The 16761-nt window shown below is 48.3% G+C and overlaps 1 protein-coding gene across 6 annotated transcripts in view; it reads right to left on the reverse strand.

Moving 5' to 3' along the window:
- Positions 1 to 16761, reverse strand: part of SEMA6B (semaphorin 6B) — a 163247-nt gene that overhangs the window by 34597 nt on the left and 111889 nt on the right. For 5 of the 6 annotated variants that reach the window (XR_014520983.1, XM_083483702.1, XM_083483703.1 and 2 more), the window contains exons 2-5: positions 15516 to 15648; positions 13087 to 13213; positions 3401 to 3464; positions 2196 to 2258 (exon numbers count right to left, since the gene is read on the reverse strand). Coding sequence is in view for 5 of the 6 variants with exons in the window: in XM_083483702.1 (XP_083339828.1) it covers positions 2196 to 2258; positions 3401 to 3464; positions 13087 to 13213; positions 15516 to 15621 (360 nt within the window). In the remaining variant the exon portion in view is untranslated. Of the gene's footprint in view, positions 1 to 2195; positions 2259 to 3400; positions 3465 to 13086; positions 13214 to 15515; positions 15649 to 16761 lie in introns of those variants that run through there. The other variant, XM_083483706.1, reaches the window with a different exon arrangement.

Below are 16761 nucleotides of genomic sequence, written 5' to 3' on the forward strand. Positions count from 1 at the left end.
AGACCAGATTTGACAGGAGGCGGGGCTACCCACCTGTCAATCACCTAACGTCAGAATGACACCAGACGATGGCCAGAATGGATTACAGTGGTACCTTGGGTTAAGAACCTAATTCATTCTGAAGGTCCATTCTTAACCTGAAACTGTTCTTAACCTGAGGTACCACTTTAGCTAATGGGGTCTCCTGCTGCCGCTGCTGTGCGATTTCTGTTCTCATCCTGAAGCAAAGCTCTTAACCCAAGGTACTATTTCTGGGTTAGCGGAGTCTGTAACCTGAAGCGTCTGTAACCTGAAGCGTCTGTAACCCGAGGTACCACTGTACGTTCGAAAACCGTGGTATCACTGTGGTTGGTCAAGGTTGAAGACCTCTGCTTTACGCAATCTCCTAGTCCCTATTATTGCAAAGCTCAGTTTGAAAATATCCTGGCGATTAGGAAGGCCTTAGTCGCCCCTGCCCTATTTCTGTGAAATGCTGACCCATTTATAGGGATGAGTCACTCTAGAGCTAGATGTCCAAACACCTGCAGAAATTGGCCAGGAGTCCTTAAAAATCAACGCATCCTATTCAAAAGCAAAGGACCACACTGGGATCTCTCCAAGTGTCCCTATTTTCCAGGGATAGTCCTGGATTCAGTAGTGATGTATGGAAGTGAGAGCTGGACCATCAAGAAGGTTGATCGCTGAAGAATTGATGCTTCTGAATTCTGGTTCTGGAGGAGACTCTTGAGAATCCCATGGACTGCAAGAAGATCATATCCATTCTGAAGGAAATCAGCCCTGAGTGCTCACTGGAAGGACAGATCCTGAAGCTGAGGCTCCAAGACTTTGGCCACCTCATGAGAAGGGAAGACTCCCTGGAAAAGACCCTGATGCTGGGAAAGATGGAGGGCGCAAGGAGAAGGGGACAACAGAGGACGAGATGGTGGGACAGTGTTCTCAAAACTGCTAACATGAGTTTGACCAAACTGTAGGAGGCAGTGGAAGACAGGAGGGCCTGGCGTGCTCTGGTCCAGGGGGTCACAAAGAGTCGGACACGACTAAACAACTTAACAACAAAAAGTCCTGGATTAACAGAAGCCATCCCACGTTCTTGACTTGATCCCGGAATGTCTTGCTTTTCCTTAGGACGTTGACGTTTCTCAGCTATTTTTAAGGAAATTTGCCCAAAAAATCAACACTCCTGACACGGGTTGCCATACGCCTGGGTTTTCCTGGACATTTTACCAATTTTTGGAAATTCCGCCCGGACGCAATTTCTGACAGAAATGGCAGCCCAAATTAAGCTGCAGTTCCTTAAAGCAAGGGTATCGGAGACTCTGCAGAGTTTTGCAGACATATGAGAATGTTGAGGGGGGGAAACTCTGTGCCCAGTTATACTTTAGATGTGAGATTGAGGGTGGGGGGGGGGGCGAAATCTAGGTGCTCTGAACATGCTTGAGTCTGCAACACGAAGACACACCGTGAGTGGCAGAACCAATTATGCAAAAGATGTCATTACTGGCAAGCGTAATGATTTATTCAAGCTGCCGAGTCCACCTTTCTTCGGAGCACGGCGTCAGTTATGTTCGCCCAGGACCTGGATGTTAAAAATCATCGCAAAACATGCAACAGCAAATAAGTGGAGATTTCTGGCCAGATGTTCCCTGGGTCTCCTCTTCCTGATAAGGTTCAAGTTTCTTATTTTTCCAATCTTACCTTCAGCTCCGCACATTTCCACATCTGTTTGCAAACTTTTTTTATTTTTTAAAATGTCCCCATGCAAATTCATTGGCATCTTAGGGCAAATTTCTCCTGATAGACACCATTCGGTGTGCAATTTTGCCTAATACAGGGGCTACCTCGGATCTCGAACGAATCCGTTCCGGAAGCCCGTTCAGCTTCCGAAACGTTCGACAACCGGGGGGCGGCTTCCCATTTGTTGCAAACCTTATTGCACTCAGCAGAAAGTGTGTCGCATGTTTGGGTTCTGAAAAATGTTTGAAAACAGAAGCATTTATTTCTGGGTTTTCGGCATTTGAGAACCGAAACGCACGACAACGGAGGCGTTCAGGAACCAAGGTGCCACTCTAAACACATTTCCCCAAAGGAATTTCCTCTAAAACGGCACATTTTTTGCATGCTATTTCCCTCACTAATACAGGTAAGTGCATTTATATGTGAACTTGGCATTGTAAGCTGCCGCAAAACAGACTTACCTCGTGTTTTCCTTTCATCCGGCAGATGTTGATATCGTGTTGATTCGACCTCCATGTCAGTTTCTAGGCAAAGACCGAACAACAACAAAAATGGGTCAAAGAAAAATAGGGAGACAATGATATCTGTGTGGAAGGTGTTGTAGTCTCTTCCCCTCGAAACACACTTCTAAACAGTACAGTCGTACCTTGGAAATTGAAAGGAATCAGTTCCGGAAGTCCATTCGACTTCCAACATGTTCAGAAACCAAAGTGCGGCTTCCGATTGGCTGCAGGAAGCACCTGCAGCCAATCGGAAGCCCCGGAAGCCCTGTCGGATGTTCGGGTTGCAAAGAACGTTCCCAAACCGGATCACTTGCTTCCAGTTTCCGATAGTTTGGGAGCCAAAACGTCTGAGTACCAAGGCATTTGGGATCCAAGGTATAAGATTTACCAACCAAAGTGGTATTCAACTAAGTTTTACTCGCCGAGTAGACCCACTGAAATGAATGGATGTGGCGCATTAATTCCAGCAGTTCTGCTCTCAGTATAAAATGTAGTTGATTGCCACCCAAAGGCTGCAACCATAACCCCGTTTGCCTAGGAGTAAGTCTCATTGCATTCCATAGGACTTACTTCTGAGCAGACGTGGTTTCATTTGCACTGAAAAATCTTCTTTTGGAGGGACCTCCCTGGTTCTAGCCTATAATTTCCTGTTGCCTCTTTCCCCTGGGCTCAGTATCCATTTCAAAAATGCCCTCTTTGCTACGCTGCTGAGCTGTGACACCGGCTCTTATTGGGTGTGTTCTGTACTGTTATATCTCCGTTCTGTTTTACGGAGAAAATCAATAAAAGCCTATTTAAAAATAGCCCAGTCCTGTGAAGATCCATATCCGTCTGAGAGCCGGTCAACCTCCAAGGGAGTACTTTTTAGCAGGGTCTTGCGTTTCAAAACATTGGGTTCGATCCAATGCTTAAAAAAAAAAAGGAAAGGAAAAAAAGGTGTTGGTACTCACCATGACGTTGTTACAGAAAGTGTCGAACTTTTAATATATATATTTAAAGGTGCTGCTATTTTGAGTACCCCCAGGAAAAAGCACACTATCCAGCCAACTTTAGTCCTGCTCAGAGTAGTCCCATTGCAATTCATGGGCCTAAGTTAATAATACAAATTGATTTCACTGACAAGGGCTACAAAGAACCCTCCACTTTTGAGGTTAATCACGTACCTGATGGTAGCGCATTTCACTGGCCGAGGCCTCGGGTTCAAGGCTTATGCGGTACAAGTTGTCCCTGGGAAGAAAAGAAAGGGAGAAAAATTTAAAAATGAAGTAGTAGAGACATCACCTTGCCAACAAAGGTCCGTATAGTAAAAGCTATGGTTTCCCCAGTAGTGGTCTATGGAAGTGAAAGCTGGACAATAAAGAAGGCTGATCGCCAGAGAATGGATGCTTTTGAATTATGGTGCTGGAGGAGACTCTTGAGAGTCCCATGGACTGCAAGAAGATCAAACCTCTCCATTCTGAAGGAAATCAGCCCTGAGTGCTCACTGGAAGGACAGATCCTGAAGCTGAGGCTCCAAGACTTTGGCCACCTCATGAGAAGAGAAGACTCCCTGGAAAAGACCCTGATGTTGGGAAGGATGGAGGGCGCAAGGAGAAGGGGACGACAGAGGACGAGATGGTGGGACAGTGTTCTGGAAGCTGCCAGCATGAGTTTGACCAAACTGCGGGAGGCAGTGGAAGACAGGAGGGCCTGGCGTGCTCTGGTCCAGGGGGTCACAAAGAGTCGGACACGACTAAACGACTCAACAACATTTGTTTCGAAATTTTAAAACAATTGGCATTGTCTGTGGTTTTGTGCATTGATTCTTGCGAGCTGACTCGGGGGGGTCTTTCTGGTCCAAAGTCCAAAAAGTATAAGTAATCAGGAATGTAATGTAACACGTCCGAGCAAAACTGGTTTAGGGGCTTTGCATGTGTTTTGAGGATCGGAGAACTGCGCTGCCAAATTTGGAGAAGATGTGAAATTTGGTGGGCTTCTATTAGGATGCCAAACCAAAGGACCTTCACCCTAAATCAGAACATGCTATCCTAGTAGAAAATTAGTGAAAGGTCAACGGCTGCCCCTTCTGTCCGCCTTTTCCCCCATTCCCAGAAAATATATCCTTGAAGATTTTCGTTGAGGCTGCGGGGTGAAACAATAGTGTTTCCCTTTCCCCACAATCATCTCAGTTAAGTTGCCAGGCTTGGATGTTCAGAATTACAACTACAAGAAAGAAGATTCCACCTAAACATTAGGAAGAACTTCCTGACAGTAAGAGCTGTTTGACAGTGGAATTTGCTGCCAAGGAGTGTGGTGGAGTCTCCTTTTTTGGAGGTCTTTAAGCAGAGGCTTGACAACCAAATGTCAGGAGTGCTCTGATGGTGTTTCCTGCTTGGCAGGGGGTTGGACTCGATGGCCCTTGTGGTCTCTTCCAACTCTAGGATTCTATGCTTCTATGAATTTGCTCCTAAGTGGCTTCTGAAGCTGGCAAGAGGAACAACGGTGATTCATGGAACAACGCCTGAAGTAGGTAGTTTATGCTGTGGGAGGCAGATACATCTCGCGTACGCCTGCCCTTAATAATAATAATAATAATAATAATAATAATAATAATAATAATTTATTTATACCCCACCTATGTGGCTGGGCCTCCCCAGCCACTCTGGGCGGCTTCCAACAAAACACTACAATACAATAACCTATTAAACATTAAAAGCTTCCCTAAACAGGGCTGCCTTCAGATGTCTTCTAAAAGTTTGGAATTTGTGTGTGTGTTGGGAAACCGGAGCAGCTGAGGCGCTGAAAGAGGAAGGTCTTCGGCCGCGCCGGCCCTAAGTAGCGTGAGCCACGCCTCCCAGGCCAGTCGATTGGCTGGCAAGGGGAATGACGCGGCCGAGGATTCCCTCAAGCAGGCAGGGGCTGCAAACCGGCCCCTGCGCACGTGGGGGGGGGCGTGAAGCCCTCAACCCACCTCCTCTCTAGCTCGGAAGTGGCTTTCCGCAACGGAACCAAGGTACCACTGTATTTGCTTTGTAACCCCCTGTCTTTGCAACAATCAGACAGGAGGGGGTGCCAAACGCTATCTGAGAAAAGCCGGAATGCACATGGACCACTTTTCCTTGCGCCCAACTCTGGTGAGTTCAACTGCATTAGAAACTCAGCGGGGAGGGTTAATCACCTCCCCAAACTGCTTCTCTGCTTCCAAATGTAACCTGCTGCTTCAACTTTGCAGATTTGCAGAGGAGAGTCAAGTCTCCCATCGTCAGATCAAAAGGCACCCAAAATCCAGTTTCTCCCTTCCAGAACCGCACCTCCCCAAATAAGACACTTCTCCTGGAAAAGGTATCCGTTTGGAAATTCCACATATCCAGAGCCAAGCTTGGGTAACAGGTTCTGGGTTCGAATGCTTGTAAAGCCGGCTCCGGGTGCGAGGCAGTGCTAGCAAAGTGCCCCCAGTGCCCGCTGGCATGCTGTGCTAGGCTTAGGCTGGCAGCATCAGCCAGATCAGCATGACCATTGGGTTAAATCATAGAATCATAGAATCATAGAGTTGGAAGAGACCACAAGGGCCTTCGAGTCCAACCCCCTGCCAAGCAGGAAACACCATCAGAGCACTCCTGACATATGGTTGTTAAGCCTCTGCTTAAAGACCTCCAAAGTAGGAGACTCCACCACACTCCTTGGCAGCAAATTCCACTGTCGAACAGCTCTTACTGTCAGGAAGTTCTTCCTAATGTTTAGGTGGAATCTTCTTTCTTGTAGTTTGGAACCATTGCTCCGTGTCCGCTTCTCTGGAGCAGCAGAAAACAACCTTTCTCCCTCCTCTATGTGACATCCTTTTATATATTTGAACATGGCTATCATATCACCCCTTAACCTCCTCTTCTCCAGGCTAAACATGCCCAGCTCCCTTAGCCGTTCCTCATAAGGCATCGTTTCCAGGCCTTTGACCATTTTGGTTGCCCTCCTCTGGACACGTTCCAGTTTGCCAGTGTCCTTCTTGAATTGTGGTGCCCAGAACTGGACACAGTACTCCAGGTGAGGTCTGACCAGAGCAGAATACAGTGGCACTATTACTTCCCTTGATCTAGATGCTATACTCCTATTGATGCAGCCCAGAATTGCATTGGCTTTTTTAGCTGCCGCGTCACACTGTTGGCTCATGTCAAGTTTGTGGTCAACCAAATCGCTGGCATTCCTCGTCCCGCATTTTCATTTCTCCACAATGCAATACTCTAGAAAAAGCTCTGCAGTGTCAGCGAAGTAACATTGAGGATTCCAGGGAGACTGGGCGTATGAGTTGCTGGGGGGGGGGGGGAGCGTGGGTGGAAAGACCTGTCAACTTTGGTTTCTCTCAGTTTTGCATTGTTCAAGTTTTAAGCGGAATCCGTCACACTTCCGCATGCATTTGTGAGTTTTAAAAAGTATTACTGGCACATTACTGCAAATTTCTCCCGATAATGACATTTTCATACGCAGCTTTACCTAATGTACGCATGATTTGGAAAGCGATTCTCTTTAAGACAATGCACCGCTGTCCATTATTTTCACTAATGCATAGAGGCAGTTGGAGGATGGATGGCGGCTAACAGATTGAGGTTGAATCCTGACAAGACAGAAGTACTGTTTTTGGGGGACAGGAGGCAGGTGGGTGTGGAGGACTCTCTGGTCCTGAATGGGGTAACTGTCCCCCTGGAAGACCAGGCCTGGGAGTCATTCTGGACTTACAGCTGTCCATGGAGGCGCAGGTCAATTCTGTGTCCAGGGCAGCTGTTTATCAGCTCCATCTGGTACGCAGGCTGAGACCCTCCCTGCCCGCAGACTGTCTCGCCAGAGTGGTGATGCTCTGGTTATCTCCCGCTTGGACTACTGCGCTCTATGTGGGGCTACCTTTGAAGGTGACCCGGAAACTACAACTAATCCAGAATGCGGCAGCTAGACTGGGGACTGGGAGCGGCTGCCGAGACCATATAACACCGGTCTTGAAAGACTTACACTGGCTCCCAGTACGTTTCGGAGCGCAATTCTGAGTGTTGGTGCTGACCTTTAAAGCCCTAAACGGCCTCAGTCCAGTATACCTGAAGGAGGGTCTCCACCTCCATCGTTCTGCCCGGACACTGAGGTCCAGCACCGAGGGCCTTCTGTCGGTTCCCTCACTGTGAGAAGCCAAGTTACAGGGAACCAGGCAGAGGGCCTTCTCTGTGGTGGCGCCCACCCTGTGGAACGCCCTCCCACCAGATGTCAAAGAGAAAAATAACTACCAAACATTTAGAAGACATCTAAAAGTAGCCCTGTTTAGGGAAGCTTTGAATGTTTAATAGGTTATTGTATTTTAGTGTTTTGTTGGAAGCCGCCCAGAGTGGCTGGGGAAACCCAGCCATATGGGCGGGGTATAAATAATATATTATTATTATTATTATTATTATTATTATTATTATTATTATTATTATTATTGACAGTGATGGTTTTAGGTGCGTCCGATATGTGTGTGAATTGAGCCGAACCCAGAAGTATCCCCAAAACATCACAACAACATCCCAAAAAGGGGCAGGGCAGAGGCAGTATGGGGATGTTTGCAGGATTTTCCCATGGTGTTTCAAATATCTTTTTCTTTGGCGATCCCTCGTAGCTGAGTAAGATTGTCTTCCATAAACACGGTTTTAACAGTGAGTCCGTAAGTGACTCTGGAGGCCAATTCCGGATCCACACGACCTTCCACAGTGTGGACATTGGTTACCGGGCAGGAGTTGATCACGGTGAGGGTTTGCCAAGCGTTCCTTCCTCTCAGCACATTTCTCCCTTTCGTCCTGAGTTCGAGGGTCTTCAAAGCCCATGACACCTTTGGTCAAGGCTGTTCTCCAATTGGAGCGATTGCAGGCCAGTGTTTCCCAGTTGTCGGTGTTTATACTACATTTTTAAAGATTTGCCTTGAGACAGTCTTTAAACCTCTTTTGTTGACCACCAGCATTATGCTTTCTACTTTTAAGTTCGGAATAAAGTAGTTGCGTTGGAAGATGATAATCAGGCACCCAAACAACATGACCAGTCCAACGAAGTTGATGTTGAAGAATCATTGCTTCAACGCTGGTGATCTTTGCTTCTTCCAGGACACTGGAAGTTCGCCTCTCTTCCCAAGTCATGTGTAAAAAAATTTGGAGACACCGTTGATGGAATCTTTTGAGGAGTTGGAGACAGTGGCGTAGCGTGGGGGGTGCAGGGGGGGCCGGCCGCACCGGGCGCAACATCTGGGGGTTAGGGTTAGGGGGCGCAAATCCACGGGTTAGGGGGCGCAAATCCACGGGTTAGGGGGCACAAATTACTTGCCTTGCCCCGGGTGCTGACAACCCACGCTACGCCACTGGTTGGAGATGACGTTTATAAGTGGTCCACGTTTCACAAGCATACAGTAAGGCTGGTAGTACAATAGCTATGTAAACAAGCATTTTGGTTTCCCTGCAAATGTCCCAGTCCTCAAACACTCTGCATTTCAATCGGGAGAAAGCTGCAGTCACAGAGCTCAGGCGATGCTGGATTTGGGCATCAATGTCGGCCCTTGTGGAAAGGTTACAAGGGGATATTTGCAGGATTTTCCCACGGTGTTTCAAATATACGTGACTTCACTTAAACATGCAGTGCCTTGGGATCTAAATGGGCCATTGCCCAAGCATTTTTTTAAAAATGCCTGCATTACCCCAGAATGTGCATTTTGAAACATATTACAGTGGTACCTCGGGTTAAGTACTTAATTCGTTCGGGAGGTCCGTTCTTAACCTGAAAATGTTCTTAACCTGAAGCACCACTTTAGCTAATGGGGCCTCCTGCTGCTGCCACACGATTTCTGTTCTCATCCTGAAGCAAAGTTCTTAACCTGAAGCACTATTTCTGGGTTAGTGGAGTCTGCAACCTGAAGCGTCTGTAACCTGAACCGTATGTCACCTCCGGTACCACTGTACTTGGTGGGGAGAATTGCACTGCAACGTTCAGATAAATGCACACATTGTTTCAGAAAGAAGAAGAAGAAGAAGAGTTTAGATTTGATATCCCGCCTTTCACTCCCTTTAAGGAGTCTCAAAGCGGCTAACAGTCTCCTTTCCCTTCTTCCCCCACAACAAACACTCTGTGAGGTGAGTGGGGCTGAGAGACTTCAGAGAAGTGTGACTGGCCCAAGGTCACCCAGCAGCTGCATGTGGAGGAGCGAAGACGCGAACCCGGTTCACCAGATTACGAGACTACCACTCTTAACCACTACACCACACTGGCTCTCCGGTGCAAATCTGGTGGGTTCTCCTGTAAACGTGAGACAAATTGAATTTCTACCTAGACCACAACTTCCAACAGTGACGGTGCGCCCTAGCATTCATCCGAGACGCCCTGTGCTGCCTCTCTGAAGGGTAAGCAAGTTTGGACGCCAGAACCAAGTACGTACCAGGGGCCCACGGTTTCCCGTGCGCAACCCGAAAGGCGCATCGCCGCCACTTGTGACTGACGGGTCTCTCGGCCTCAGCGGCGCATCCAGGCGCTCTGTTTACAAACGGCAGAGTCGCGCTTCATTACCCCACCAACCCCATCTGCGCAGCCCAGACTTTTAAAGTCCCATTAAAAACGCAAATAGATAAAAATTATATACCCAGAACGGGATTTATGATGTGCAAGGCTCCGGGGCGAGGTGCGGGAGGAGGGGAGAAGGCAGCGCACTGAGGAGAAATCCATGCACATGTCTGGAGGTGATTTAGCGCTTTATTGGGGTGGGGGTGCGGATAGCACCCGAAGCATCTAAAACTGCTAGGCAAGATGAGCATTCAAGAGCCAGCCCGCCCAATGGAAACTACAACTAATCCAGAATGCGGCAGCTAGACTGGGGACTGGGAGCAGCCGCCAAGACCACAGACACTGGTCCTGAAAGACCTACATTGGCTCCCAGTACGTTTCCGAGCACAATTCAAAGTGTTGGTACTGATCTTTAAAGCCCTAAACGGCCTCGGCCCAGTATACCTGAAGGAGTGTCTCCACCCCCATTGTTCAGCCCGGACACTGAGGTCCAGCGCCGAGGGTCTTCTGGCGGTTCCCTCCGTGTGAGAAGCAAGGTTAAAGGGAACCAGGCGGAGGGCCTTCTCGGTGGTGGCACCTGCCCTGTGGAACACCCTCCCATCAGATGTCAAGGAAATAAACAACTACCTGACTTTTAGAAGACATCTGAAGGCAGCCCTGTTTAGGGAAGCTTTTAATGTTTAATGTTTTATCGCTTTCTTTTGGAAGACACAAGATTTACCCACTTTGGAAGAATGGCAGATGAAGCTGATGGACTATATGGAACTGGTAGAAATGGCTGGCAGAATCCGAGACCAGGGAGAAGAGTCGGTGGAAGAAGATTGGAAGAAATTCAAAGATTATCTACAGAAATATTGTAAAATTAATGAATGTTAGAATGATGTTGGATAGAAATTAAGTGGTTTCCAGCTGTAATGCTTTAAGGGAATATGAAAAAAAGGGTTATAAATAGGTAAAAATTTAATGCTATTATTTTTAAGATCAAGATTAGGATAATTAAAGAGGGTAAGGATTTGCTGATTCAACAGATGGAAGTGGAATACAAAAAAGGGAGGTATGAGGAGGTCCGGGAAACAAGCTAAAGGAAAATAAGTAATGGAAAACCTGTGTGTTTTTATTTTGTATTTTTGTTAATTTTTTTGGTTTTTTGTTGTTGTTGTTTTACTTAAACAAAAATCTTATTTCAGGGATTGGATGAAATCATGACAAGCCCCAGGATTCCTTTAACGGAATTCCCTTCCAGTGCCATTGGAGGGGCAGGCACAGCCTATCCTGACCCCTCCACCACCAGCTTTTTATAACCAATAACTAATCGCAGCCTTACAAGTTGTGACGAATTGCTAAGTAGTAGGCAAAAACCAAGTGGCACCAGCCAATCAGCCAAATGGCAAAATTCCTACTAGGCCCCTGCCCCAAGGCAGACGACCCCATGACAGGCAAAGCAAGGTGAGCGCAGCGCAGGGCAGGGTTGAAACCGCCGCTTCGCTATATGCCTCGCGACAAGGCGCTAGACCTCATTCTGGGAAGGCCGCGCAACTCTGAAATTAGGCAAGGCAGCAGTTTACGGAGCACGCCGAAATCTATCAGGCACAGTGCCTTAACCCGGCCTCGCCATTCTTAATTTATCCTGCTTTCTCTGCTGTGCTCTTCCTGTGGATTTCAGGTTGCTATGGCGATGGAGCAGTCCGCAAGCTAGGCAACTCTGCACCCCCTTTGTATTATGTCTCCGCATCCACCCCCCTTTGGCTCCTCCAGCAAATATTTGACGCTACTCTTAAAGGCACAGGAGCCTCACATTGCAGCTGGTTAGACCTGCGGGGGTCACCGAGGAGAGAGTGCCTTTGAACATGTGCAGAGTGCCTTTCCCTTCTCATGGACGGGCCGGCAAATAGGGACATTCTGGGATCAGACCGGAAGCTGGGATGGCTTTCATAATTCCAGGACTGTCCCTGGAAAACTGGGATGCTAGGAGGGTATTATTCCACCATAAGGTAAAGCGTAAAGGGACCCCTGACCATTAGGTCCAGTTGTGGCTGACTCTGGGGTTGCGGCGCTCATCTCGCTTTACTGGCCGAGGGAGCCGGCATACAGCTTCCGGGTCATGTGGCCAGCATGACTAAGCCGCTTCTGGCAAACCAGAGCAGTGCATGGAAATGCCGTTTACCTTCCCGCCGAAGTGGTACCTATTTATCTACTTGTACTTTTGATGTGCTTTTGAACTGCTAGGTTGGCAGGAGCAGGGACCGAGCAACAGGAGCTCACCAAGTCATGGGGATTCGAACCGCCAATCTTCTGATCGGCAAGTCCTAGGCTCTGTGGTTTAACCCACAGCGCCACTCGCGTCCAGACAGCCTACCTCCAGGTTAAACAAGCATTTTGTTCAGACTTAAAGATAGGGATCATCTACAGGGTTCTTTTAGATGGCGGATGAATGACGCTTTGCTGAGAAATGATTTGATTGTAAATAAAGCTCAAAAGACCCTAAAGGACTATTTTGAATTGACCCTCAATCCTGGAATTGAACAAGGGTCATATGGGATGCAATTAAAGCGGCAATGCGAGGTTTTTTGTTTCAACAGAACTCTATCAGGAAGAAATAGTAGAATGAGCAAAAGGAAAAAATTCTCTCTCAGTTAAAGGAGAAAGAGAAAGAAATGACATGTAACCCAAAAAATCAACAGATTCAAAAGGAAATTAAAGCGTTACAATCTCGGTATTCACAAATAGTAAACCAAGAAATTGGTTTAACCCACAGCACCGCCCGCGTCCACCATAGGCAATTCATATTGTAACTCTCAGTTTTTAGAAGGGAATAAGTCCCTCTTAGGGACGCGGGTGGCGCTGTGGGTAAAACCTCAGCGCCTAGGACTTGCCGATCGCATGGTCGGCGGTTCGAATCCCCGCGGCGGGGTGCGCTCCCGTTGCTCGGTCCCAGCGCCTGCCAACCTAGCAGTTCGAAAGCACCCCTAAGTGCAAGTAGATAAATAGGTACCGCTTACTAGCGGGAAGGTAAATGGCGTTTCCGTGTGCTGCGGTGGTGCCGGTTCGCCAGAGCAGCTTCGTCACGCTGGCCACGTGACCCGGAAGTGTCTGCGGACAGCGCTGGCTCCCGGCCTCTAGAGTGAGGTGAGCGCACAACCCTAGAGTCTGTCAAGACTGGCCCGTATGGGCAGGGATACCTTTACCTTTACCTTTTAAGTCCCTCTTGCCTTCACCGAATAACCACGGTCTCCATTTCTAAATCATGCACTGAGCTTCCGAATGCTATAGGGATGCCAGGGACATCTTAACATGCCCATATGGCTGGGTTGTATGGGGTTACCTGTCTCCTATGTACAAAGTCCTGTTGAACGTCAACATTCGTTGGATCCTGAGGCGCTCTGCGCCGCCATCTTGGCTGGAAAACCGACCCATCCCGTTGCCCACGAAGACCGGGTAATGCTTCACATCTGCGGGAAAGCGAGAGAAGGTCAAGGGGAAGTTGGAGAAGTTTATTTACGTTTATGTGTTCGCGCATTTGAAGATCGCTCTTCCAGTGGAAACCGGGTCCACAGCCACACCATGCAGCCGAAGCACATTCGGTGCATGTGGCTTCCCTCAAAGGATTCTGGGAGCTGTAGCGTGCACCCTCACGGAGCTGTAGTAGTCGCCAACCTTAACATACGACAGTTCCCAGGATTCCTTTGGGGGAAGTCATGTGCTTTAAATGTATGGTGCAGAAACCTCCTAGTAATGTGTACAGATACTAGAGACCAGGGTCAGTAGATAAATAAGAATAATAATAACAAATGTTTATTTATACCCCCCCCTTCCCGGTTCAAAAACCGGGCTCAGGGCGGCTAACAACAAATTTAAAGCACTTAATTATAAAAGTAGCATAAAAACATGAATAACAATAAAATTCAAAAATCAATTAGATAATCCCCAGGGCTAGCTGGCTGAATTGGTCCTACTTGGGCCAGCGAGGAGGCCAGGGGAGAATGAGCTGTGGGGTCTCAGAGCGGGTGATCTTCATAAAAGGGGAGGGAAGAGAAGGGAAATAAAAGATCAGGCTGAATTCAAATTAAAGGCCAGGCGGAATAGCTCTGTCTTACAGGCCCAACAGAAAGAGGTTAAATCCTGAAGGGCCTTAGTCTCCTGGGACAGAGCATTCCACCAGGTCGGAGCCATCACTGAGAAGGCCCTGGTGGAGGATAGTCTGACTTCCTTAGGGCCTGGGACCTCTAAACTATGGTTATTCATGGACCTTAAGGTCCTCTGCGGGGCAGACCAGGAGAGACCAGGCATAGGCAAACTCGGCCCTCCAGATGTTTTGGGAGTACAACTCCCATCATCCCTGACCACTGGTCCTGTTAGCTAGGGATGATGGGAGTTGTAGTCCCAAAACAGTCGGAGGGCCGAGTTTGCCTACGGCTGGAATAGACCCATTGGAACTAACAGACCTCTGAGAAGGACTCGCATTGAATGAAACCCACTGTCTACCTCCTAAAAACGAAAGCTGTCGGAATAATTTTAAAAAGTGCCTTTCAGAACAGGCGCCTTCACCGACACAAAGGAGGTCCCATCTCTCATCTATGATACAAATAGAATAGAATGGAATGGAACATTAGAGTTGCAAGGGACACCTCAGACTCATCGAGTCCAACCCCCTAGAATGCTCAAGCACACGACAGACAGACCACATGTGGAGTGCTGTGTGCAATTCTGGCCTCCTGACCCCAAAAAAGGACATCAAAGATTGAAAAGCGTTCAGAAAAGGGCCAGCGTAATTATCACAGGGTTGGAGCAACTCCTCCAGGGAGAAAAGAAATTTGAATTTGGGAGTTTTTCGTTCAGTGAAAAGGTGAGTAAGTTTACAAAATTATGCCGGGCATGTAGAAAGTGGAAAGAGAAAAAGAATTTCTCCCTCTCTCATAACACTAGACTGCCTTGCCAGAGTGGTGCATGCTCTGGTTATCTCCCGCTTGGACTACTGCAATGCGCTCTACGTGGGGCTACCTTTGAAGGCGGCTTGGAAACTACAATTAATCCAGAAGGCGGAAGCTAGACTGGTGACTGGGAGCGGCCGCAGAGACCACATAACACTGGTCCTGAAAGACCTACATTGGCTCCCAGTACGTTTCTGAGCACAAGTCAAAGCGTTCGTCCTGACCTTGAAAGCCCTAAATGGCCTCGGCCCAGGATACCTGAAGGAGCATCTCCACTCCCATTGTCCAGCCAGGACACTGAGGTCCAGCTCTGAGGACCTTCTGGCAGTTCCCTCATTGCGAGAAGTGAGGTTACAGGGAACCAGGCAGAGGGCCTTCTCGGTGGTGGCACCCACCCTGTGGAATGCCTTCCCACCAGATGTCAAGGAAATAAACAACTGACTGACTTTTAGAAGACATCTGAAGGCAGCCCTGTTTAGGGAAGTTTTTAATGTTTGATCTTTTATCGTGTTTTTAATATTCTGTTGGGAGCTGCTCAGAGTGACTGGGGAGGTACGGCCAGATGGGAGGTGTCTAGGAGAGAAATAAAACTGCACACATTGTTTGGGGAACAAGGAAGTCCCTCTGACCACTGACCATAACAGGTTGAGAACTGGACTTCCATGACTTCTTTGATGGGCCCCACAGATTCCCCAACCCTTGGTGAGAATGAAAAATAATGTTTTGGGGGGTGGCAGAGGGAATTAGGCTAGCCCTCCCTTTTTAAGAAGCACCAGCCTAGCTCCATCCTCCTCCGGCCACATCCTCCCCCAGCCTCACTTACAGTCGTCAAGGGCCACACTGATGGGACCAGGCTCTTCGGGGAAGAGTGCGTGAGTTTCCCCCTCCAGTAGGAAAAGTAGGACGAGCGGCAGACAGGCGGGCCTCATCGTCTCCTCTCGGAGCGCGCCTCACACCTGCAGGGGTTCAAGATGACAGAGTAACGTTAAGCCATTAGCTGTGTGCATTGTGGTCCGCGTCAATGACAACCTGTAGGGACCAGGGCAGTAGGGATCAGGTTGACGACCCCTGATTTAGACTCTTTGGTGCTTTCATCTTCAATATCATAATTTTAGGGGGAGATAAATTTAACAAATCACACCGGACCATCTTGATATTTGCTTAGTCTTCTTGAACAACTTTTCGGATTTGACACCGCAGCTCAGAGCATTCCGAACGGTGGAAGTTTTTGCCCAAGGGTCATTTGAACTGACGGGCAACCAGACTAGCTCATTTTGTAAAGGGATGAACGTAAACTGGAATTGGTTGGGACACGTTAAACTTGAACTACAGTCGTACCTTGGTTGTCGAACTTAATCCGTTCGACTCCCGAAACGGTTCAAAAACCAAGGCACAGCTTCTGATTGGCTGAAGGAGTTTCCTGCACTCAATCTGCATAAACCACGTCGGACATTCGGCTTCCCAAAAACATTCGCAAACCGGAACACTCACTTATGGGTTTGCGGCCTTCGGGAGACAAAACGTCTGAGCACCAAGGCGTTCAAGAACCAAAGTATGGCAGTAAGGTAAAGGTAAAGGGACCCCTGACCATTAGGTCCAGTGGTGACCGGCTCTGGGGTTGCGGCGCTCATCTCACTTTATTGGTCAATGGGGCCGGCGTACAGCTTCCGGGCCATGTGGCCAGCAGGACTGAGCCGCTTCTGGCGAACCAGAGCAGCGCACGGAAACGCCGTTTACCTTCCCGCTGGAGTGGTACCTATTTATCTACTTGCACTCTGACGTGCTTTCGAACTGGTAGGTTGGCAGGAGCAGGGACCGAGCAACGGGAGCTCACCCCATCACGGGGATTTGAACCGCTGACCTTCTGATCGGCAAGCCCTAGGCTCTGTGGTTTAACCCACAGCGCCACCCGCGTCCAAGGTACGGCAGTAGTTCCTTCCAAAAATGAACTTCCCAAGGTTTTGCTGAAGCAAGGCATCTTACTCAAATTAATACAGTTTTGCTTTGAGAGCTCCCTCCCCCCACCCAAATGTCCCCACTAGAAACGAAAGGAAAAGGAAGCCCCAGAG

This window comes from Podarcis liolepis (assembly GCF_965112155.1).
Source record: "Podarcis liolepis genome assembly, chromosome: 18".
Lineage (NCBI taxonomy): Eukaryota > Metazoa > Chordata > Lepidosauria > Squamata > Lacertidae > Podarcis > Podarcis liolepis.